At 39.5% G+C, this 26,118-nt stretch overlaps 1 protein-coding gene across 2 annotated transcripts in view; it reads left to right on the top strand.

Annotated features, from left to right (window-relative positions):
• Nucleotides 1-26,118, top strand: part of HEPHL1 (hephaestin like 1) — a 123,186-nt gene that overhangs the window by 76,612 nt on the left and 20,456 nt on the right. For both annotated transcript variants that reach the window (XM_036746688.1, XM_036746687.1), the window contains exons 7-12: nucleotides 157-296; nucleotides 442-573; nucleotides 5,102-5,313; nucleotides 8,600-8,750; nucleotides 16,659-16,871; nucleotides 23,929-24,142. In XM_036746688.1, coding sequence (XP_036602583.1) covers nucleotides 157-296; nucleotides 442-573; nucleotides 5,102-5,313; nucleotides 8,600-8,750; nucleotides 16,659-16,871; nucleotides 23,929-24,142 — 1,062 coding nt within the window. The remainder of the gene's footprint in view (nucleotides 1-156; nucleotides 297-441; nucleotides 574-5,101; nucleotides 5,314-8,599; nucleotides 8,751-16,658; nucleotides 16,872-23,928; nucleotides 24,143-26,118) is intronic.

The raw sequence follows: 26,118 nt of genomic DNA, 5'->3' as shown, positions 1-26,118 counted from the left end.
AACTGTCCCTAGGGACTTGGTTGAAGAATACTTACCTGGGACCTGTCCAGAATCTCTTCTGGTGGGTCAGGGAGGTGAAGAGCTTAAGCCCTTTAATGGAGGCATTTGTTGTGCTTGTGGAAATGTTCTCAATCAGGTTCCCACATCCTTTCACAGTGAATCTGAGCCCTTCTTCACACAAGGGGAAACTAGGATAGGAGGAAAATACTGGAAAGTTCAGTATGTGGAGTATACTGATGCAACTTTTACCAGAAGAAAGATCCGGTCTGGGGCAGAAATCCATCTTGGAATACTTGGTACAGTAAATCATTCCAAATATTTCAACCTGGGGGATCGATTTCTGTTGTAAGACCTGATGATTCTTAATAGATTCTTCTCTCCCTCCCCTCTCTTTCCCTTCTCTCCTCCTGTCACTTTCTTCCCATTCTCCATCACTCACAGGCCCAGTCATCAAAGCTGAGGTGGGTGATACAATAAAAGTGACTTTTGCCAACAAAGCAGACAGGGTCTATAGCATTTTGCCCCATGGTGTGTTCTACAACAAGGCATCTGATGCGGCACCAAACCTTGATGGTAAGTGGTGGTCTGTGTGTACAAACACAGCGGATCGAAGCATGAGCAGCTTCACCAGCTCGATTCAATTCAACAAACATTTATTAAATTCCTTTTAGGAGCAAAGCGCTGTGGTAGTGTCACATGAATTTACTTATCAATTCAACTAATGCCGATCAGTCAAAATGAATCAGAAATGGGTTTTATTACACTCAAAGTGTGGCATTTTCCACACCCTCTCCACTGATGGGGAATGCACCATTCACAATTCAGCAAACAATATTTATACATTATATGAAACAAAGAAAAAAGAAAGATTGCTATCATTAAGATGCAGGAGGCCATACAAAATGTAGCATATTTGTTAAAAGAAAATGCATATTATTTGCTACAGGAAATAGATAAGGGAATTATCTTTTTAATATAGCTAGTTCCACTGAATTAAAGATAGCTGCCCATTAGGCCAGAAAAGGGAAGAGGCCATTCCCAGGACTCTGGAATTTTCTACCTTCAGCAACTAAGTCTTTTTGTACCAGTAAGAGGAGAAAAGGAGACACTGAAGGACAATAGATGCTACAGCTGGTGTTCGTGAAAGGTCACATACAGCAAAATATGCTCCTCCAGAAATTCACTTTCGACAGTAGGGACTGGGATTGTAAACACAGATAAGACAGTCTCTGCTCACAAGAGAGTTTTCCATCTAATCAGAAGAAACACAGGTACATAAGTAACTGGGATCCAGGCATATGAAGTCCAGTGAGAAAAATGCAAAGGACAGGTCTAGGGGAAGAACAGTGAGAAATCTGAGGAAGGATGATGTTCATAGAGAGCAGGCTAGAGTGTTGGTGGGGTCAGGGATGGCTCTGCATCGAGGTCACCTGAGTTGTGATCTAGTTTACTCACTTAACCCGCATTTGCCTCATTTTCCTCCTCTGTAAAGCGGGGGAAATGATAGCACCTGCCTCCCAGAGTTGTAGAGGGCATCAAATGCAGTAATACTTGCAAAGTCCTTAGCACAGTGTCTGGCACATAGTAAACGCAACATAAATATTAGCTATTATCAGTTTGCTAATTGTTAGTTTTGTTAGTTTGTATAATTTATATAATATAGTAGCTATTTATATAATTATCATTTATTAATTTATGTAATATAATAGTTTATAAGTATTAATTTGTTAGATGTTTTGTAGGGAAGATTGGAAAGGATACTGAGTGAAAGCAATAGAATGCATTTGTATTCTGTATTCAATTCATACCAGTCTTATATGGTCTTTGAGCTATAGCAATCAAGTATTTATTTGTACTTATAATTGTGTACTTAACATTTGGAGGGTAGGAAGGAGTAAAAGGCACATTTCTTGCCCGCAAGGAACTTACAGCCTAGCCAGGAAGAAGACATGCACATATGGAACAACTAGTGAACAATTGTTGCTATAACATAACACTTTATCATACAATGTAATGTAACAACTTTAAAGGACAAGACAAAATATATAATATGACAGTATGTATACATATAGTATAATGTAGTATAGTATGTATCTTGTTGTTGTTCAGTTGTGTCAGTCGGTCCAGTTCTTTGTGACTCCATTTGGGGTTTTCTTGGCGAAGATACTGGAGTGGTTTGCTGTTTCCTTCTCCAGCTCATTTTACATATGACGCGAACAGGGTGAAGTGACTTGCCCAGGGTCACACAGCAAGAGTGATTTGAACTTAGGAAGATGGTATACATAGTAGTATGTGCATGCGTCTGTGCACACGTGCACGCGTGTGTGTGTCTGTGTGTGTGTGTGTGTATCTTTATCTATGAATAGTGACTATAGAAACTCCCCTTCTTCTATTTTCATTTTGCCTTTGCAGGGCGTTCAATACTCACCTTTTCCTTTCCTACTTCAGAGCTTGTTGCCAAGAGCTTTAACTAGGGAATGGTTATCAGGACATTGGCTCCGGGATGACAAATTTACAGGGTGCCCAAAACAGTCAAAGTCTTTTGGCAGTATAACAGAACTTAGCATCTGGTTAGCAAGAACAATTAGTTAAAATGGGAAGCTATTAGAACTCCTCTCCCACCTCATTAGCTCTCCCCCAACTCCCTCCACCTCGTGTCACTTGCCTTGGCCACAGAAATGTCTAGTTTAGTTCTGCTGGTTTGTGCCTGGCATCTCTATCCCCAGAGTCTTGATTACTGCTTTTTGCTTGCTCCACCACTAGTCCAGTTTCAGTCAAGGATAAGCCGGGCAGTGGCAGGCCAAACAGATAGCAAAGGGGAGAAAGAACAAAAACAAGAGGCCAGCCTCATGACAACTTCTCCCCTTCCTTAACAGCTGTGCTGTCATCAGCAGTATTCTGATGCCCAGTTTCAGTTCCTTGCTACCCCCGTCCGTGTAAGCTTAGGTTTGTTCAACCTCCTCAGTTTACAGATGAAGAAACTGGCTCAGGGAGTGCAACACAGTTAGTTCTTAGCAAATCTAGGATTCAGTTCCATGTCTCCTGATTTCCTTTCCCCCTTATACAGAGCTGTCTCTCATTACAAAGAGCGAAGTTTCTTACACAATGTCCCTGGGATATTTTTTGGTCTAGTTAAGAAAAGGAATCATTCACCAGGACAATGCGACTACAATTTCTGATTCAAACAACAACCCATGAAAAACATTCCACTAGCGCAAGCCAGGCAGCATTAATTCTTTTGTTTCTTTCCTGATTTTTGTAGTGAGACCAATTCTCCATAAACTACACATAAAACCAGTCCCCTTATGCCTCATACAGGCTGAAAATCACCTTGATACTCTTCTAAAAGATGTGTCTAAGTCTAATTACTCCAAATTTGTAGGCAACTCAGCTAACAACTAAGTCACCTGAAATCCAGGGTGAGTTCTCATTTGTGTAGCCTGAAGCAGGTACAGGCCTTCTTGTCTGAATTCCTGTTCTCATCTGATCATTGGTAGCACATGGCCCTGAGAGGTCAGCAACAAAGGGGAGCAGATTCCCAGACACTGCTCTGAAGGGCAGAATTTGGCCAGACTGATGATTTACCTCTTGCTGCAGTAGACAGCTAGGCTACAATGCTTCTTACTCAGGTTAGACCCGTATGTTCTGCTGATCTACTCTCATACGTCTGCTGAAGGGTGGTATGGAGGCAGAGTTTCAGCCTGGCTCAGGGTACAGAATATTCAGATCCTGTCTGGTCTTTAAGCCATAAGCTTGGGCAGTGTGGATGTAGAACCCATTGCTAAGCCTTCATAGAAAAGTCCTCAGAGAACTACATCCTATAACAGAATTCTGGCTACTTTTACCTTGACAGTCAAAAGGTAATAAACTTGGGGGAAACATTTATCCAAGAGACTTTACAGCCGAAAATATACTTTAATACTTAAAGAATATGGGATTTCATCAGTGGGAGCTTTCCCTCTAACCAAGCAGATTGCAATTTCTCTATTACTTACTTTGGGAACTGCTGTGGCTGAAAAGACACATCACCCTATGGTCAATCTGGCAATGAGTCTCTGAGCTTAGTGCACCTGGTCTCAGTATGTCACCATATGACCCATCACTAAGCTCATATCTGAAGACTTTCCACTTTGATAAGCCTTGACAGATCTTATGCTCCATTGGCACAGTTTTGGAGAGCTCATGGCCACCTCCACTCTATCATCAGGCATTTAGGTAGGAGTCTCATTGAGGAACTGAAAACGTAAATATAGAAATCAATGGTGTAGATTAGTTCACGAATCAATAACAAGTTGAGATTTAAAGGGTATTGGAAGAATCCAACTTTATGGATTAATACCAAGAAGGACAACTACCATGTTGTTCTTCTATTTCAAAATGATCTTTAATGCATTAAATCAGAATTTTAGGGTGAATAATTCGATCTTTTCTCAGAGTAAGTGTGGTAAATCAGAAAGAACATTAAGATAGGAAAATTAGGGTCTAGCTCCATTTACATTTCATTGAATCCCACAATTTTTCTTGAGACTCTCAAGGCTTATTTAAACTGTGCATGACTATTTGACCTCTCCTATGCCTTTTACCACATTTGAACTTCTATTGCCATCCTTGAAGGCAGAGATTATGGTTAACATAGTACTTTTGCACACAGTGGGCACTTAAATAGTTGTCAAATTGAATCCAATATATGTTATTTTACCTGTTGTTTGTTTCTTGTTGCTGGCAATAGTAAAAAGTTTTTTGGAAACTTCAAAAGTTTTGCTTCAAGGACAAGAGAAAAAGGGAAATGCAAAATTTGTCATTTTTACTCTCCCCTGACTGCCTCATCTTTAAACCCTTGTCTCCAATCTCCCAAATACGCAGGAATAAGGATTAAAAAGAAGTTTGTCCCTTGCCTTGTTTCTAAAAAGCTGTAGTCATACCTTATTTGGATTCCACTTTAGACAGAACAAGAACAACAGTACCAGTGAGAAAGATAGCCTTTGGTGCCACTGTCAGGGACAGAACCCCAGCCTGGATTAAACACAGGCCTGAGAGATTTTTGTGTTATGTTCTTATACCTTCCTTTGTATAATTGATTATTTTTCTTTGCTTTTCCAAGGGTTTGAGAAGATGGGAGCCCATGTAAAGCCAGGTGACAAATTCACATACAGGTGGATGGTGCCTGAAAGTGTGAGCCCAACAGTCGATGATCCCCCCTGTTTGACATATATGTACTTCTCAGCAGTGGATCCAATCAAGGACACAAGTTCTGGTCTAGTGGGGCCATTGTTGGTCTGTAAAAGGAACACTCTAAACGATGATGGAACACAGGTACATCAATGCAGTAGGCACTTAATGATTGCTGGATTAACTTGGTCTGAAATGCTTTATCCAAGGTCACACAGGTAGTAAGTGGTAGGAGCAGAAGCAGAAAATAAAGTCCCCTTTCCCTTTGTCAAGTCCTTTTTTCAGAACCTTATTTAGCCTCCCTCAAATAGATAAAATCAAATTGACCTAAATAATCAGAGAGAATAGAGTAAGAAACAATTCTGTTCTAGCAAGTTGCAACCAATAGTAGGCTTTCGTTGTGTAGTCATTTTCAGTCATGTCTGACTCTTTGTGACTCCTTTTTGAGATTTTTTTTTGGCAAGGATATTGGAGTGGTTTGCAATTTTTTCTCCAGCTCATCTTACATATAAGGAAACTGAGGCTAACAGGGTTAAACGACTTGCCCGGGGACACACAGCTAGTAAGGTGTAAGCTAGTAAGTGCCTGAGGCTGGATTTGAACTTGGGTCTTTCTGACTCCAGGCCCAACACTCTGTCCACTATATCACCTTGCTGCCTCCCCCCAACCAATATTGTGATGACCTTAGTATTAGAAAGGAGAGAGGAAGAAACAATTCTGTCCTGGTAGGTGGCTGTATGGTCTACTAGAATTTTCTTCCCTGTAATTCCTGGGAGTCCTAAGTTCTAAATGCCACACGCTAAGCACTATAGCCATATTTCCTCCCGGTGACAGAGATATGTGTAATTCAAAAGTCCCTTTCTTATTAGCCCTAAAAATAAAATTTCTTGCTAGAAAATGGTGCTAAATTCTATCAATTTGTTGATCATAAAGGCTTTCCATATGCATTGCTAATAAATGTGCTGCTCAAAAGAGAAAAAGCATCCAGTTGTGGGTCTGAGGCTTTGAATTCTGGTCCATACCTTCTTTTTCCTACAAGTATCTCTCTACCTAAAGAGAATGAAGTACATTCTGGGAAAATGATTCTCAAGGCAAAGGAGAAAATAGTTTGAGTCTTGTAGTAAGGATAGTTCTTTCCCTGGTAATGTACTGCCAGGGAATGCTTCAGCTACACACTCAAGCAAGAGCCTACCCAACCTAGTCAGCATTAACTTCCCTCCTTGTGTGATGAATTGGAGGTAAGCTTCCTAGTTTCTACCCATTATTCACAAATAGATATGGCTAAAAATTCTCTCTCTCTCTCTCTCTCTCTCTCTCTCTCTCTCTCTCTCTCTCTCTCTCTCTCTCTCTCTCTCTCTCTCTCTCTCTCTCTCTCTCTCTCGGCATTCAAGGGTAAGTTACTTGCCCAGGGTTATACACACCCAGTAAGTGTTGGAGGTCAGATTTGAACTCAAGTCCTCCTGACCCCAGGGCCAGTGCTCTATCCACTACACCACCTAGCTGCCCTGTTGCCCTGTTCTGTTCTCTCTTAAGAAAAATACTGCTTCTTGGACTTAGACCCAAATGGGCATATTACAAGGAAGACGCTAACACGCACAAGTCCATCCATTAGTCAGTCAACAAGGATTTATTATTTATTATTAGCCTACAATGTGCTAAACACTGGGGATACACATACTAATGCCTTATCCTTAAGGTACCTAGAATCTAGCCAGGAGAACATTGCCCTGGTAGAGGAGCCAGTGCCAAAGGACAAATACAAGGAATAAAGAGCTGTGTGTAAGGCACAATAAGAAAGCCAGTTTTGTTGGAATATAGTAGAGAAGTAATATGTAGTCAGTTTGAGAAGGTCAGTTGGGGCCAGGTTGTGAAAGGTTTTAAATGCCAAACAGAGGAATTTTGTACTTATTCCCACAGGCAATAAGGAGTCACTGGTGCTGACTGAGAAGGAAAGTAAAGTGTCTAACCTAGGCTTTTGGAAAATTGCTTAGGCAGTTATCGTATGGAGGATGGATTGGAGAAAGGGCAAGGGTTTAGGAACGAGATCCTGGCTAACGGTCATGTGAATGCTCCCAATGCGGTACCAGAAAAAGTGAAGTAATTTCAATTCAGCGAACATTTATCATGAACCCATGTGTACCAGGCACGGTAATAGGTCCTGGAGGCACAAAGACAAAAATGAAACAGCCCCTGCATGCAAAGAGCTTACATTTTGCTGAGCAGAAACAACATGTATATGGATGAGTAAATACAAAGTACAAGACGGCTAGGTGGTGCAGTGGATGGAGGCCTGAGCCTGGAGTCAGGAAGACTCATCTTCCTGAGTTCAAATATGACCTCAGACACTGACTAATTGTGTGACCCTGGACAAGTCATTTAACCCTGTTTGCCTCAGTTTCCTCATCTGTAAAATGAGCCAGAGAAGGAAATGGCAAACCACTCCAGGATCATTTGCAGGAAAACCCCAAATGGGGTCACAAAGAGTAGGATACGACTGAAACAACTGAACAACAAAATACAGAAGGGCAGGGAAAGCACCAACACTTAAAGTTCTGAAGGAAATAGAGATATACTAAAAGTTGTGACTGCAACTCAGTCTGGTACACTGAGAAGTTTGTATCAGAAGCAATGAATAAATGAATGAAAAAAGCATCAATTAAGGACTGTCTGTTAGGCACTGTACTAAGCACTAGAGATACATTATTTTTAGAAACTAGTACCTGCCCTTAATGAGCTTTCATTTAACAATATCATATAACAACGATAATGGAATAGTGACCGAGGATGGGGGAATTTTGGACAGCAAAATCACAGGAATGAGTGAAACCACTGGACAATTGATTGACATGACTTTTATAGGAATGGAAATATTGAGTTAGCAGCTTAGGACTGGATAACCAACAAATCAAAATTACTACTGCTTATAGGACTGGAAGGAATAAATAAAGACCAAAAAAGCACTTTGCAAGTAGGAAATAATTAGGCACTTCCCTCCATGGTAATTTTGCTTTGAGTGGGAGGCAAGCCTCACATTATTAATCTTTGCCAACTAATACTGCCTTGATGAGGAAGACTGCATCACTTTGCAAGAACTCTTTCATCTCTCACTGTTCCTATTCACTCCCATCCATACCTGGGCACTTGTGCATTCTATGTGTCTGTATTTTTCAGCTCCTTTCCCATGTGTCCTTGGTTGGAAGGGAGAGGACAGAGGGATGTCACCAAACAAGGCCTCTGCATGAGGCACTGTCAACGATGCACTGTTGATATTCATTGGAATGTTTTATTTGAAAAACAAGGTGCTAAATCTGCAACTTGATGTCTGTTAGTAGGCACTCTGCATTCAATTTTAAAGGGGAAAAATGCTAAGAATTTTTCCTTTTTTTGTTGTCATGCATTTTTCATGCACTCATTTCTTTCTTTATTATAGAAAGAAATAGACAGAGAATTCTATCTACTCTTCACAGTCTTTGATGAGAATCTGAGCCAGTACCTGGATGAAAACATTCGGAAGTTTACCTGGCGTCCTTTTGGTGTTGACAAAGAGGATAAAGAGTTTGTGAAATCCAACCGAATGAATGGTACCAAAAATCGTTACGACCTCTGTCAATGAAAAACCATTTGCTTTGAAGTGTAAAATATTCTGGAAATATCAAACCTCCATTTTGCTGCTGTTGCAATTTTGATTCCTTGAATTCTTTTTGGTGTGCTTGACCACTAGCAAGTTATTTTAGTCTCCCAATTCATAACCTTTAAATGATTATGTTGTAACTTATCAGTCTCCCAGGAATGTTGTGAAGATTAATTAATACTCTGAATGTATAAGCTTCAGATGGCATAGCACAAATTCTTCTGCAGAAGTACTCAGTTGAATTACAAGTATAACCTTCCCTCATAAATGCAGAAAACAATTTACAAAATATCTTCTACTGGGTTCGCAGTAAGTTCAAGCTTTGGGATAATTAGAGATACCCAAGACAGATTCATCCATCCTTCCATTATAGAACATAAGTAGAACAGGAGTCTTAACCTGGGGTCTGTGAACTTGCTTTTAAAAAAATATTTTATAACTATATATTTAATTTATATAATTAATAAATATATATAATTTAATTTAGTTTCTTTTGTGATCCTATATACTTTATTTGATACTTGTAAAAACATTATTCTAAGAAAGGTCTTCACTAGAGAGAACAGGTGTCACTAGATTAACAAAAGGGACTAGAATACAAAAAATTAAGACTCCAAGTATCAATGATTGCTTAAAGTATTCATCTGGAAAACATTTGTTCTCTGTACACCTAGAACTTCATTTGTGAATTTTTTTTTACTTTCAGTAATTTAATTCAGCAAACATCATTAAGTAAATAGTCTTTTTCTCCCATATCAGTCATAACAATAGCAATTTATCTTATTACGGGTGATTAAAACTTGGTCCTAGGCAATGCCTGGATAGCATTGATTTAGAGATGAAAGAAAGCTTGAAGACCATCTAGTCAAGGGGTGGGAAACCTGTGGCCTCAAGGCCACGTGTGGCCTCTTAAGTCCTTGGGTGCAGCCTTTTGACTGAGTCCAAGTTTTACAGAACAAATCCTTTTATTAAAGGGGTTTGTTCTGTGAAGTTTGGATTCAGTCAAAGGACAGCACTTGAGGACCTAGATGGCCATGTATGGCCTTGAGGCCGCAAGTTCCCCACCCCTGATTCTAGTCCAACCTCTTCATTTTACAAATGAGGAAACCAAGGCCTAGAAAGTTTAAGTCACTTGCTCATGGCCATGAAAGTAGTATCAAAGTTAGGGATTGACCTGAGGCCTTTGAAATTCAGCCCTTTTTCCACCATAGTATGTGGTCTTCTGGATTTCCTATAATGTCAGATAACCAGTTCAACACTATATAAACCCTCCTGTGAATTATGAAAGGGAGTGTTGAATTTCTCAAGCCATTGTCTATTAATCAGCTCATTTATAGGGAACTTAAAGTCGAAGAAACACTTCCACTGGACAGGAGACATCCATGGAATCCAGTTTTGTAGCTAATATTCTCAATATGGCAGACTCAGCAGGAGAACCTACTAATCCACTCCATTGGCTAGTGGCTTTATTTAACAACATATTCAGATCAATTCAGTAAATTTGTATTAAGTACCTACCAGGACACTATGGAAAACATAAAGCTTAGATAAGACACAGTCCCTTCAATGATGAAAACTTTAGTCCAACAAAGGGGAACTGTGATTTCATTAATGTAAAGAATCTCCTATGAGGAAACCCCCTCTCTGCTGATGAAATTCAGCAATGGTTATACAATTTATGGTCTTAGAGAGCTTTCTAGAGCTCCGAGATGTTAAATGACTTGGGGTTACATAGCTACTATAGGTTAAGGGTGCTATTCAAACCTGCCCTGACTCCAATGCCAGTTCTCTGTCCCTTATGACATATTGCCTCTCATTAGCATAGAACTTGCAATTTATCGAGATGCACAAATGTAGTGTGGTATAGTAGAAAAGGCATTAGGTTGGAATCAGAGGTACCAGGTTTAAATATGGCCTCTTATGCTTATTTGGTCACTTGTGTGACCTTATGTAAGTCACTTGGCCTTTTTCCTCATCTGTAAAAGGAATAGGTTGGACTAGATGGTTCTGAGGTCCTCCTAACTCTAAACCTATGATGCTATGATACCAGATTTGTAGCCGTATATGTTCTATGAATTAGAAGAGGAAGATCATTGCTGAAAAGAGAGATCAGGAAAAGTTTTCCAGAAAAGGTGGCATTTGGGTTGGGTTTACTGAATGGGTAGAAATTGAGGTCAAGAGTGGAAAGAAGAGTCTTCCAGGCACAGAGAACATGTATGAGCAAAGAGACAGTGGGAGGAAAGATATCTAAGGTTGAGTATTCTACTGAGATGAGGGTAGGGGAAGGACCTACAGCTGCCAGTTATTCTCCATTCCCATTTCAGGGAGTCAGGAAATAGTCCCTGGTGAAGGCCATGCAGTGTTTGGAAAGTGACCTGGGAGTGGTGAAGAAGAAAGGAGCTTAATTGGAGAACTAGCTGGAATACAGGTCACTTAAACTTTAAATGATAGGAAAGAATTGGACACATGGAGAGGAGAGGATCAGGTATTTGAGTCATGAAAGCCCTGACAGTGGCCAGATATAGTGTGTGTGGAATGCAGCCCTGTAAGACGTCTGGAAAGGTAGACGGCACCGAATGGTTACATAACCTTCTATTGTTGTGTAACACAGTAGGATGCAAGAGATAGTGTATAATCATTACTACTAGCTAAGAAGCTACCAGTGGAGGCATCGGCAAGGGAGGGTTATTTGTTCTAAATCTCTTCTGTAACTGCCAAACTCTCAGAGCAGATAAAAGGTATGATCTTATGTATGACGTGTATAAGTGAATACATACACATTGGGTATTAATGATGATATAAAAAGAGAAATGCAAATTAAAATAATTATGAGGCTCTACCTCACACCCATTAGATTGGCAAAGATGATAGCCAATCAACTAGCATTTACTAAACATCTACTACGTGTCAGGCAAAAAAATAAAATAACAAATGTTGGAGGGGTTGTGGAAAAAACAAGCACTACTGGTGAAACTGTGAATAGGTGCAACCATTCTGGAAAACATTGGAATTATACATAGAAAAAATTATTAAACAGTGACCCATTGACCTAGCTAAATCACTCCATAAGACATCCTGTGGTACAAAAATGTTTATAGCAGTTTTTTGTATTAAGAAACTGGAAACTAAGCAGATGACCATCAAATAAGGAATGGCCAAACAAATTGTGAATGTGATGTAATATTATTGTACTGTAATACTATTTTTTAGCTTAATATTTTATCATTTATTTAATATTTTTAGTTTTCAGCATTGATTTCCACAAGATTTTGAGTTACAAATTTTCTCCCCATTTCTACCCTCCCCCCCACTCCAAGATGGCATGTATTCTGATTGCCCCATTCCCCAGTCAGCCCTCCCCTCTGTCACCCCACTCCCCCACCCTATCCCTTTCCCCTTACTTTCTTGTATGGCAAGATAGATTTCTATGTCCCATTGCCTGTATATCTTATTTCCCAGTTGCATTCAAAAACAACTTTTTTTTGTGCATCTGCTTTTAAAACTTTGAGCTCAAAATTCTCTCCCCTGTTTTCTCCCCACCCACCCTCCCTAAGAAGGCAAGCAATTCCACATAAGCCACATATGTATCATTATGCAAAACCCTTCCACAATACTCATACTGTGAAAGACTAACTGTATTTTGCTCCCTCCTATCCTATCCCCCTTTATTCAGTTTTCTCCCTTGACCCTGTCCCTTTTCAAAAGTGTTTCCTTTTGATTACCTCCTCCCCCTATCTGCCCTCCCTTCTATCGTCCCCCCTTTTTATCCCCTTCCCCCTTCTTTCCTGTGGGGTAAGATATCCAATTAAGTGTGTATGTTATTCCCTCCTCAAGTCAAATCCGATGAGAACAAGATTCACTCATGCCCCCTCACTTGCCCCCTCTTCCCTTCCTGCTTTTTCTTGCCACTTTTATGTGAGATAATTTACCCCATTCTATCTCTCCCTTTCTCCCTCTCTCAATATATTCCTTTCTCATCCCTTAATTTTATTTTATTTTTTTAGATATCATCCCTTCATATTCAACTCACTCTGTGCCCCCTCGCTCTCTCTGTCTCTCTGTCTCTCTCTCTGTCTCTCTCTGTCTCTCTCTGTCTCTTTCTCTCCATCTCTCTCTCTCCCTGTCTCTCTCTCTCTCTCTCTCTCTCTCTATGTATATATATATGTATATATGCATATAAATATATATGTATGTATGTATATTCCCTTCAGCTACCCTAATACTGAGGTCTCATGAATTATACACATCATCTTTCCATGTAGGAATGTAAATAAAACAGGACAACTTTAGTAAGTCCCTTATGATTTCTCTTTCTTGTTTACCTTTTCATGCTTCTCTTGATTCTTCTGTTTGAAAGTCAAATTTTCTATTTAGCTCTGGTCTTTTCACTGAGAAAGCTTGAAAGTCCTCTATTTTATTGAAAGTCCATATTTTGCCTTGGAGTATGATACTCAGTTTTGCTGGGTAGGTGATTCTTGGTTTTAATCCTAGCTCCGTTGACCTCCAGAATATATTCCAAGCCCTTTGATCCCTTAATGTAGAAGCTGCTAGATCTTGTGTTATCCTGATTGTGTTTCTACAATACTCATATTGTTTCTTTCTGGCTGCTTGCACTATTTTCTCCTTGATCTGGGAGCTCTAGAATTTGGTGACAATATTCCTAGAAGTTTTCTTTTTGGGATCTTTTTCAGGAGGTGATTGGTGGATTCTTTCAAGTTCTATTTACCCTCTGACTCTAGAATATCAGGGCAGTTTTCCTTGATAATTTCTTGAGGGATGATATCTAGGCTCTTTTTTTGGTCATGGGTTTCAGGTAGTCCAATAATTTTTAAATTATCTCTCCTGGATCTATTTTCCAGGTCAGTGGTTTTTCCAACGAGATATTTCACATTTTCTTCCATTTTTTCACTCCTTTGGTTCTGTTTTATAATATCTTGATTTCTCATAAAGTCACTAGCTTCCACTTGCTCCGATCTAATTTTTAAGGTAGTATTTTCTTCAGTGGTCTTTTGGACCTCCTTTTCCATTTGGGTAATTCTGCCTTTCAAGGCCTTCTTCTCCTCATTGTTTTTTTTGGAGATCTTTTGCCATCTGAGTTAGTCTATTTTTTAAGGTGTTCTTTTCTTCGGTATTTTTTGGGTCTCCTTTAGCAAGTCATTGACTTGTTTTTCATGGTTTTCTTGCATCACTCTCATTTCTCTTCCCAATTTTTCCTCTACTTCTCTAACTTGCTTTTCCAAATCCTTTTTGAGATCTTCCATGGCCTGAGCCCAATTCATATTTTCCTTGGAGGCTTTTGATGTAGGCTCCCAATAACAAGGAGTTATTTTCTCAAGGTCACAAGGGTAGTAAGTATAAGAGCCAGGTTTCAAATCCAAGTCCTCTAGCACCAAATCCAGTGCTCTTTCCAGTATACTGAAGGGGAGTTGGCAGGAATTTATCCTATCTGGTTAGACTTTAATTTTAGAATTTTAATGATAATATCAACTCAAGCAACAAGCTCATACTTGAGCTTGTGATTCCTTGGTTTAACCTTCAAGAATCTTACCTTTATCACTTACTAGTTGTATGACCAAAGGCAAGTCATTTACTCCCTGTGGGCCTTGGTTACCTCATCTGTAAAACAAGTGAGTTGTACCAGATGGTTTCTAAGGTCCCTTACAGCTAGTATGAACCCACAGTCCCTTCTGTGCAATGTTGAGGCATCCAAGGAGGACTGCAGTAGAGGAAATGTATGTTACAATTACTATTATTTATGTATTTCCACAATAATTTTCAAATACAAGCACACGGCGTGATAGAAAGTGCTCTAGCCTTGTAGGCCAATCTCAACTCTTTTTACCAGTGTGAATATTCAAGTCATTGCCCTCTCCCTAAATCTCAGTATTCTAATCTGCAAAATGAAGAGGTTGGACTCCATGATGTCTTAGGTCCCTTCCAGTTTTAAATCCTATGACCCTATCAGACTAACAGATTATTATTCTTTACATCTTCACAATGAACACATATGTTCTTCTACCATAATACATTCATTGCCTTTTGCTATTGTTGACGTTAGCATCGTTCAACTGTGAGACAGAATACCCACATTGTAGATATACATAAACTTTATATTTTTCTTTTAATATGTTTTTAGTTCTCTACATTTCACAGTTATATTAAAAGTGGGAGTGGAGGAGTTTTCCTAACTCTTCAGATTTACCACCCCTTGTAACAAAGAAAACTGTTTAAGCAAAAATATCTGATAACAGTGACTTTGCATCTGCTGCCTCTTGTCTGTGAAGAGAGGGATATTTTTCATTAACTGCTCTCTGGGACTATCACTGGCTCCTTAGTTTTCAGATTTGGGCTTCCTTTTAACGATTATTTTCATTTATAGTGTTGTAGTCATCATGCAAATGTGTCTTTTGTTTCTGCTTATCCCACTTTACTTCAGTTCAGATACATCTTGCCATGTTTCCCTGAATTCCTCCCACTTATCGTTTCTTGCTGCATAAAAATGTTCTACTAAATTCATATGTCACAGCTATTCCTTCATGGATGGGCACTCGCTTTTCTTAATCTTTTGCTATGAAAAAGGAGACTTCTAAGAAAATAGTGGTATATATGTTTGAGCTTTGTTTCTGGCTTTGATCTCCTTGGTGTATATTCCCAGTAATAAAATTGATGAGTCAAAAGAATATAGACAGATTAGTCAATTTTCTTATATAACTTCAAATTGCTTTCCAGGATGGTTGGATCAAGCCACAGCTTAAGCAAACATTATTATTAATGTTACTATCATCTTACTATCATACTATTATCATTAATGTTACTATCTAACTATTATTAATTTATTATTATTGGTGTCACTTATCATTATCATTGGCAAGTGGGTAAGGCAGTGTATAGAGCATTGTACCTGGATGTCAGGAAGACTCATGTTCCTGAGTCCAAATCTAGTCTCAGACATTTATTAGCTTTGTGATGCTGGGCAAGTCACTTAACCCTGTTTGCCTCAGTTTCCTCATCTGTAAAATGAGCTGGAGAAGGAAATGACAAACTACTCCAGTATCTTTGCCAAGGAAACCCCAAATGCAGTCACAAAGAGTTGATCACAACTGAAACAACTGAGCAATAACAAGTCATTATCATATGATCATCATCATTATTTTTTATTAATACCAATAATAGCTAGCATACACACACATACATATATAATAGATAGATAGATAGCACTTTTAGGTTCATGAAGCACTTCACTAATATCTCATTTTATCGTCACAACAATCCTGGGAGATATGTGCAATTCCTTTCCCCACTTTACAGATGAGGATATTGACGGAAATAGAGGCTAAGTGACTCACTAGAGATTACACAGCTAGGAAATGTCTGAGGCAGGATTTGAACTCAGGTATTCCTGACTCCAAGTCTAGCACTCTACCTACAGGGACACCTGGCTACCTCAATTATTAATATGACCATCTTCCCAAAGGCCCTCCAACATTATTCTCATTTTAATCATCTTTGCCTATTTGCAAAGTATGAGACAGAACTTCAGAATTGCTTTAACTAATAATTCTCTTACTATTAAGGATTTGGAGTATGTTTTCACATGGTTTTGTAGCTTGCAATTTTTCTTTTTAAAACTCTTCAAATCCTTTGACCACTTTCCTGTTGGTGAACAGCCGTTAGTTTTATCTATTTTATAGATTCCTTAAATAACTACAATATTAAACTTTTATCAATGATATTTAATGCAAATCTTTCTACTCAACATAAGTTGATATCTTTCACTAGAATTATGCCCCAATGTATTATCAGCATCGACAGTATTAGCATCGTCTCTAACCATTTGCCTCCTTTTTCTTTTATTCAGCTGTAAACGGTTACATGTTTGGCAATCAGCCGGGCCTGGATATGTGCAAAGGCGATAAAGTTTCCTGGCATATGATTGGAATGGGTACTGACACAGATATGCACGGAGTTTATTTTCCAGGGAATACTATTCATCTGAGAGGGACTCACAGGGATACTTTGGCCCTATTTCCACACATGGCCACAACAGCATTTATGCAGCCAGACCATGCAGGTAAATTTGTGCTTTCTAGCTAAATGCATAGTATGCACGGGGTTCTCTGCATAGGGATGACTCCTTTGTATGTTGCTGGCAACTAGAGTCTAGTTATGTCCATGATGATGTTAGTTAGAGATTACTCTGGCTAAAAGAGTAAAAGTTTAATTTAGAATTTATGTTGGTAAGAAGATGAAAATCCTCAGAAATTATATCCAGCCATGAAACAGAGTCCTGAAAATGATGCAACCCTATTCCCAGAAAAAAAAAACACGTCTCATGGCACTGAGTACTTCAGTCCTCTAAAGAGATACACATTTTCTTTATTCTCCTCAACTACTACCATGAGGCATCCAGGAGGCACAGACAACCAGGTCATTGGCCTAACTAGGTCTTTCCTGACCAGAAGCACTTAGTTGGTAGGGCATTCAAGGAATCCTGCCTTCTAATAATTAATCCTCCAGTGGCCCAAGGGTCCGTTAAGAGTAGGCTGCATTGCTACTAGAACCCTTATGCAAAGGAGTCCATGAGGGACTCTTCCATAGGATATCATCTACCCATGGGGCATAGGGGAGCCAGTGTCTGACCTCAAAGAATCCATGACCCTTTTAACAGAAAGTTCTCATAGATGTGAAGAATTGTGAGTTTCTTTTCCTCTATCCCACACTTTGAAGAAAGGAATTTAAGGATAGACCCCCTTAACATCATTCCACTTCTCTCCTCCTTTGCCCCAGTCCTTGAGAAAAAGGTGACCCTTTTCCTAACTAAATAAATCCCTCTTCTTATGTTTTTGATCCCATCTCTTCCTGCCTCCTCTAAGAGTTTGCCCCTTCAAATTTCTCTCTGTTTTACATATATATATATATATATATACACACACATATATACACACATATACATATATACACATATGTATATATCTGTGTGTATGTGCATGTATGTATACATACACACAAACACATATACATATATACATGCACATATATACACATACATATACATATATACACATATGCATGTATATATCTGTGTGTATGTACATGTATGTATACATACACACAAACATATATATATATATATATATATATAAAATTGCCTGTTTCTCTCTCTAATTTTCAATCTCTTCCTACTTACTGGCTTCACCCTTATTCCCTATATGCTCAAGTTTTCCTCCATCTTTAAAGAAACCTCTCTTGACCCACAAGCTATTGTATTGTTTTTCCTCCCATTTCCTGTTCTTTCTCCCTTTTGCCACTCCCCTGGTGTAATCCCATATCACCTCCCACTTGGACTAAGGCAATAGCCTTCTGGTTGGTCTCCTTGCATGCAGTCTCTCACTCCAATCCATCCTTTACTCAGCTGTCAAATTGATCTACCTAAAGTTAAAATTTGACCATATTGACCCCCATATTCAATAAATTCTAATGACTCCCTATTACTTCTAAGAGGGGGCTAAGATATAAAATCCCTTGTTTGGCCTTCACAGCCTTCCATAGACTGTCCCCTTCTAACCTCTCCAATCTTCTTACACCTTACTCCCTTTCATTGCCACCAGCTTCCTTGTTTGGTACCCACCCCATTGCTGGATCTTGAACATTTTCACTGGCTGCCCCCATGCCTGCAATGCTTTTCCTCTTCATGCCCACCTCCTGGCTTCCCTGAGTTCCTTGAAGTCTTAGCTACAACCCCACCTTCTGCAAGAGGCACTTCCCAGTCCTCCTTCATATAAATGTCATACCCCAGAGATTATCTCCAATTTATCCTGTATATATCTCACTTGTTCACAGTGGTTTGTGTGCTATCTCCCCCATCAGACTGCGAGCTCCAACAGAGCAGGGACTGTTTTTGCCTTTCTTTGTATCCTTGGGGTTTAGAACAGTATCTGGCACATAGCAGGCATTTAATAAATGCTAATTGACTGACTGACTGATTTTTGCAACCAAACTCTAAGAAACTGCCATCTATGTGTGAGGCATCCGCTTCTCTCCCATTTGCTTTTCAACTACTAACCTCAGGACTCAAAGCTGACAATTTAAGGTTACCAATGACTTTTAATTGCTAAATTCAACTCGGTCCACATCTATTTTTAATCTTTCTGTTGCATCGGACGTTACTGACAACCTCTTCCTCCTGGATTTCCTTTCTGGGTTTTTGTAACATTGCTGTGTCCTGCACCCCTACGGGTCTGGCTTCTGCTTCCTAGTCTCCGTGTCCCACCTTGTAACTGTTTTTCCCCCATTGCTCTGTCCTGTATTCTCTTCTTTACCCTTTCTATGTCATCTCTTGGTAAGATTACCTGGGTTCTTATTATTCACCTTTGTGATGATGACATATACGTGTATATAAACACACACATGAATGTTTACATATATTTATGTAATATGTATGTGTGCAATACAGATGAGTGTATATATTCATCTGCATCTGGATAGATAGATAAATAGATATCTAGCCCCAATCTCTTTTTGAGATTCAGTCCCACATTACCAGCTATTTGTTTTGCATCTCAAACTGGATTCCTATAGACATCTCAAAACAACATGCACAAAATAGAACTCTATCTTCTCCTCCCCCTAAAAACCCCCTCTCCATCCAAACTATTCTATTTCTATTGAGGTAATCTCCGTACTTCTCGTTACTCAGGTTTGCAATCTTGGAGTCATCTTTGACTTTTTAACCCTGTCTTCTCTCCCCACCACCCTACCTAGTCAGTTGGCACATTTTAAAAATTCTATTCCCACAATATATCTTGCATTCAGTCTCTCCTCTCTGTCTTTACAACTGTAAATCAGGCCCTCATCACCTGGAATCTTGCAGAAGCCTCCTGATTGAATTCCCGGCTTCTAGTATCTCCCCTCTGCAATCTACCCACTGCACAGACTGGCGGAGTAACCTTCTAAAGCACAAATCTGTCTGACCACAAGACTCTCTGTTCAGCAACCTTCAGCAGCTTCCTCTGGGATGAAGATGCAAACCCCTTGAGTGACCTGTAAAATCTTTCCCCATCTGGCTCCACTCTAACTTTCTAGGCCTTTGCCCTGCTATTTCCCTTCATGCAGTCTACATTCCAAACCAGCTGGCTTACTTACTCTTTCTTGATTTCAGCATTCTATCTCTCACCTTCATACCTTTGCATGAGCCTGGAATGCTTTTTCAAATGCATTCTTTATGTCCACTTCTTAGAATCCTTAGCTTTCCTTCAAGGCTCAGGCGCTGCATCCTCTGGGAAGCCTTTCCTGATGTCCTTCCACCACTACCACCACCCCCACCCCCACTAGTTGGAATCCTTCTCTTCTCAAAATATCATATATATGTATATATATACATACACATAAACATATGTGTATATATATAGTTATATATTAACAGAATAAGCCCCAACAGAATGTAAGTAGCTTGAGGGCAGGAAGTTTCATTTTTGTCTATCTCCAATGCCTACTACCATACATTGCATGTGGTGTTGTTGTTCAGTCATTTAAGTCATGTCTGACTCTTCATGACCCCATTTGGGGTTTTCTTGTCAAAGATATTAGAGTGGTTTGCTGTTTCCTTCTCCATCTCATTTTACAGATGAGGAAACTGAGGCAAACAGGGCTAAGTGACTTGCCCAGGGTCACACGGCTATTAAGTGTCTGAGGCCAGATTTCAACTCAGAAAAATGAATCTTCTTGACTCCAGGCGTGCCCTTCTATCCACTGCACCACCTGGCTGCCCTGTATTGCACTTGGCTGAGATTTAACAAATATTTGGGCAGGAAAGTAGCGCAGTGGAAAGAACACCAGGCCTGGAATCAGGAAGACTCATCTCTCTAAGTTCAAATCCAGCCTCAAACACTTACTAGCTGTGTGACTCTGGGCTAGTCACTTAACCCTGTTTGACCCAGTTTCTTCATCAGTAAAATGAGTTGGAGAAGGAAACGGCAAATCCCTCCAGTATCTTTGCCAAGAAAACCCCAAACGGGATCATGAAGAATCTGAAAAGATTGAATGCAATGAACATTTCTTGGATCGGAGTAGATGTTGTATCTGTGTCATACTTTCATCCCATCATTCTCTGCAACAATGAACATCTTCTAGCACGGTGGTGAATGCTGAGAATACAAAGAGATGTAAGACATGCTTCCTGCCTTTAAAAGGCATAACACTCCAGAAGGGGAGATGAATATTGCCAATCTATCAGAGTAGCATCCAAGTGCCAATCAGCAAACAAGTCAGAAATGCCGAGGAGCAAATTTCTTATCTCCTAAGCACCGACCCTAAGCGGTGTCCAGAAATCAATCTGCCCTTCAGAACGAGTCCTTGCCTGCTGTGTCCAATGTGTTAATGGACATTTTGCTTCTTTGCCCCAAACACTGATTTGCTGCTTAGAGGCCTCTCAGTATCGTCAGCGAAGACGTTGTCAGCAATGCCCAGCCGAGGCTTGAGCTACAAACTCTTTGTCCGAGTACTGGCTGAGACTAGGAGCTCCGTCATCTCTGCCTCGTGGGCAGTCCTAGTTCTTAACCTATCTCTGGTAGACTAGCAGATCATTTGTGACTCCCAAGCCAGAGGGAAGCCTCCGACACAAAGCTCTTTTTCCAAATTTCCCTCTTCAGGACTGAAGACTGGGCATGGGGAGGTGGAGGGGAGCTCTATTCCCTGGGGTATCTGTCTTCTGTGAACTCATTAATTCTTGATCAGCTTGGCCCCAGAATTAGGGCCCAGGAAAGAATTCAGAACAACGGGAGGAAGCTGTAGAGAGACAGTTCAGTTCAGTATAAAGAAAAACTTCCTCTCTATTAGGATTAATAATAACAACAAATAACAGCAGTTAACATTTATATAGTGCTTACTATGTGCCGGGCACTGGGATAAGCACTTTACAGTTATTTTTTTGGATCTGATCCTCACGATAACCTTGGAAGGTAGGCGCTGTTATTCTCCCCATTTGACAAATGAGGGAACTGAGGGAAGCAGAGGTTAAGTGACTTGCCCAGGCTCACACAGCCAGTAAGTGTTGGAGGCTGAATTTGAACTCTTCCTGATTTCAGGCTCAGTGCTCTCCCCGTTGTGGCTCCTAGCTACTGAATTGACCAAAAATTGGGTTGAATTGAGAGTTGTGAGTTCCCTATCACAGGAGGTCATCAAGAGAAGACTGGCTGACCACTTGTTAGGAATTCAATAGAGAGTATTTGTGATCAGCTATAGATTAGACTAAATGACCGGTGAGATCCCTCCAATGTGAAAATTTTATGATTTTATAATAACAAATACTTTTACAAGTTTTGTAGAGCTAATTTTAGGTCCTAATTCAATTCTTAAGTTCTGAAATAAGACTTCTGAATCTCTTTTTTTTTTTTGAGTGGGGAAGGCAGGGCAATTGGGGTTAAGTGACTTGCCCAAGGTCACATAGCTAGTAAGTGTATCAAGTGTCTGAGGCCGGATTTGAAATCAGGTCCTCCTGACTCCAGGGCCAGCGCTCTACTCACTGTGCCACCCAGCTGCCCCAACTCCTAAATCTCTTAAAACCGTACTATCACACAATCTCAGACTTGGAAGGGACCTGAGAGGTAATCAAGTTCAGTGCCCCGTCTGATACATAAATCCATTTGTAATATCAGCCACAAGATTCAAATCCCATCTTGTCTACAATTTAATCTCTCTGGGACTCAGTTTTCTTACCTGAAAAATCAAGGGTGGTGGGGTTTAACTAAATGGCCTGTAAGGCCCCTTCCAACTCAAAATCTACAATTCCAAGGAGTCTTCTAGCCTTTCCTTAAATTCATTGAAGGGCAGAGAGCTCACTATCTTTTATGGCAGTTCATTCCATTTCATTTGATTTCAATTTTTTGGAAAGGTTTTTAATGTTTTTGAAGCTTTCTTAATGATTTTGCAATGGATATGCCAGATATGTTTCCTGATATTTGAGAAATTATTCATTTCACCAATCCCTATCCCTCATTCTCTAATGAACAAATAAGATTGCCAATACAGTAGCTAAAAGACTTGGAGTTTTTTTTTTTTATCCACCCCGGATATTTCCTTTTTAACCTTTGAAAAGTTCACTGCATAACAGTCCCACCAGGTTATTATCAGTTTCCTGAGTTTGTATTCTTGGGCCCACCAAAAAAGATTGTATGAGGGCCTCTGTCCTGCTCCATATCCCCAGAAACATCTTCATCATGCACTTTTTGGGGGAAGAGGGCATTTGAGCATTGCCCGGAGCTGACTGGCTAGATGGTAATAGTTATAGAAGTTGCTTATCCTGAAGTTGTTTTTATAGTTTTTACCTCTACTTCACTCTGTTAAGCAAAGTGTTGCACAGATATGGATTGATGCAAAGAAGATAACTTGAAGTTTCCTTCTCCGCAGCTGTTCAAAATCCAAAGATGGATAATGGAGCATGTGCTGAGTAGTTAACTCGTATGGGCAAATCTCTGCTAGGGCAATAAGTAACTGTAATGTTAATCTAAGTACTTTCCAGTTCTTCAGTTTGGATCCCTCTAGAAATCCTAATAGGGTTTTATATTATCTGATAATGATTGATTAGCTCATGTTTATAAATTGCCAAAACATGTAGCTAATTTAGCAAAACAGTAATGGTGATGATTAATGATAATAATAAGTGTACAATTCAGTTTAAAAACCAGTTAAGGCTTTTTATATCGAATATAATAGGTTGATCTTCCCATTAACCTTTATAATTCTTCCAATTCTGGCATAATGTGTTCATGGCCTCAGTAAAGCAAATTTTCCTTTGGCTGTAGGTTGTGTATTTGCCTTTAGGTGGAAACACATGATTTCAGAGTCTTAGAAGTGAGATACTATAGCAGAATGATCGAAAATAGTAATATTCTATCAATGACACAAAAATAGCTTACATATTCATTAAATACTAACAGTAGAAAAGAAACAGACAAATTGCTTTATGGTTGCAAAGTATTTTTCTTCATCATAAATGAATTCCAAACTGGAAAACATTTTTTGGCTTAATTAAATGATCTCAGGTTAAATTTGATTTGGAGAAAAATATTTTGATTTCTTGAAAACAAAATCAAGCAACCACTTGCACAAATACCAAATGATTTCTCTTTCAGGCATTTTTAAGGTGTTTTGTAGCACAATGGATCACTTTACAAGGGGTATGAAACAAATGTATGAAGTCAGTGGCTGCGGCAACATGGCACCTTTGGAGAAGCCCTATGGGATGATAAGGACCTTCTACATTGCTGCAGAAGAGATTGAATGGGACTATGCACCTAACAAAAATTGGGAGTCTGAAAAATATCACTTGGATGCAGGAGGAGAAAGGTACCAAAGACCAATCCAGTGGGTGGCCATGTGACTGATGGGGATGCTTGCTAGAATTTGCTAAAAGATAGAAACCTGAAGATGCATTGATTTTATAGACTTTAGAATAAGAATTTTGAGAAAGACTTGCTGGGTATGAGAACTGCCGATTTCTATCATTGAAAGGGAACTAGAATGCCCTCATTTGACCACAATTTTCCCTTGTGGGCACCCCTAGTACTGGCGCTTTTGGATGGTGGTCAGTGCCTATCTGTGAAAGGTCACCCTTGAGATAGCATGGAAAGGTGAAAGACTGGATGGCAAGAAGGGCAGATGGATGGATGTCTTGAGACTCTGTAATGCTTTAGGTGGAAGGCGGAAAAAAGGACTGAACTCTCAGACATCTTGGATGTAGATTCAGGGGAACGGAAAGGTAGGCTGAAGTGGATGGAATTCAACAGGAAGTGGGCTGGAAGTGAGTTTTGAGGACTGGTACTAGCCTGGATAGAGATGGAATTAGAAGTGGGGGGGGGGCTGCAATGCTTATATTAGCATATATATATACGTGTGTGTGTGTGTGTGTGCATAAACCCATGCACAGTTTGTGACTAAATCCTTATTTAATTACCTTATATTTATTATTAATATATTTTACATATACATATCTATCAACATGCAGTCTCTTCCAATGGATTGCAAACTCCTTGAGGGCAGGGACTGTTTCATTTTTGTCTTTGTGTCTCTTGCACCTACCATCTGCCTGGCACATAGTAAGCCCTTAATAAAAGTTTGTTGATTGATACACATTCACCTAGACACCTTCCTATATAACTCTTATACTCACACACTGCATATATATACACCCACTTCCACAAATACACAGCTCTCAGTACAATAAGGTGCTTTATTTCAAATACTCCTGATCTGGAATAAAGTTCAGTTCCTTCTTGTGCTTTTTCTCTTCTCTTTGGATGTGGAGGCTGGATGGTATCATAGAAGATGTTCCTGCTCCTGTACAGGTTGAACTGGATGGCCTCCAATAGCCCTTCATGCTTTGAGATGAGGATTTTGTGATTCTGTTTTTAGACCTGTGGGCTGCATGTTTACTGGGGGCAAGTACAACAGTGCCACCTCGTGGATAAATAGGGGAACCACCCTTAAAATTGGGACAGCATAAAATTTAAAAGACTGGTTTTTAAAATAAAAGTTAACTAGGTCATTAACTCATTAATTCATCAAGTAGTCTTTCCTTCTAGAACTGGTGGTGCCAGTACATGATTTTGACTGGTGCTGATGCGAAAGAACTCAGTTATAGTTATTTTTTCTAAACTGAACTATAATTTATTTTCATGAAATAATTTTCATTTCTTAAGAAATGTCAGGCTTTTTTCCTCTTAATAACAAAACTATTTTTTGTTAGGACGACCTATCTTTTGGAACAAGTTGTCTATTCATGCTTTGTTTCAATCTACAAGTATTTCATACAATCATAGAATTTCAGAGTTGGAATGGATTTACCTTAAAGTGGGAATCCCTTTGACAATAATTTTGAAATGTAGTGAATTCAACATCCATCCATTTGACAAGCATTTATCCTCAAGAATGCCCAACATTATGTTATATACTCTGAGACATAAAAAGAGAAATCACCTTCCTTTGAGAAAGTGTTCACAATCTAACTTGGGAGATAATATTTACACACAATTCATAGTGCATAACAAGGACCAAATAAGATAGTCTATAGATTTAAGTGCTGGCAGAATTCAGAGTCAGTCTTTATGAAGGATTACTAGAGAATGGATATGAATGCCTGGTGTAAACTTGTGTGTGTCCATAGGACCAGAGTATTCCCCACTCTTCCCCAACACCACCCCTTCAACCCCAGCTAAACCAAACAAAACAAGTACATGAGAACAGGTAGAGAAAATCAAAGATTTCTATCATCTTTGTAGCTAGAAACCCTTACTTCGTTGCTCTTGTTTTATTATTCTCATCTC

This window comes from Trichosurus vulpecula, chromosome 2 (assembly GCF_011100635.1).
Source record: "Trichosurus vulpecula isolate mTriVul1 chromosome 2, mTriVul1.pri, whole genome shotgun sequence".
NCBI classification, from domain to species: domain Eukaryota; kingdom Metazoa; phylum Chordata; class Mammalia; order Diprotodontia; family Phalangeridae; genus Trichosurus; species Trichosurus vulpecula.
Note: the sequence above shows the minus strand (reverse complement) of the source record. Positions and strands in the feature narration are given on the sequence as shown.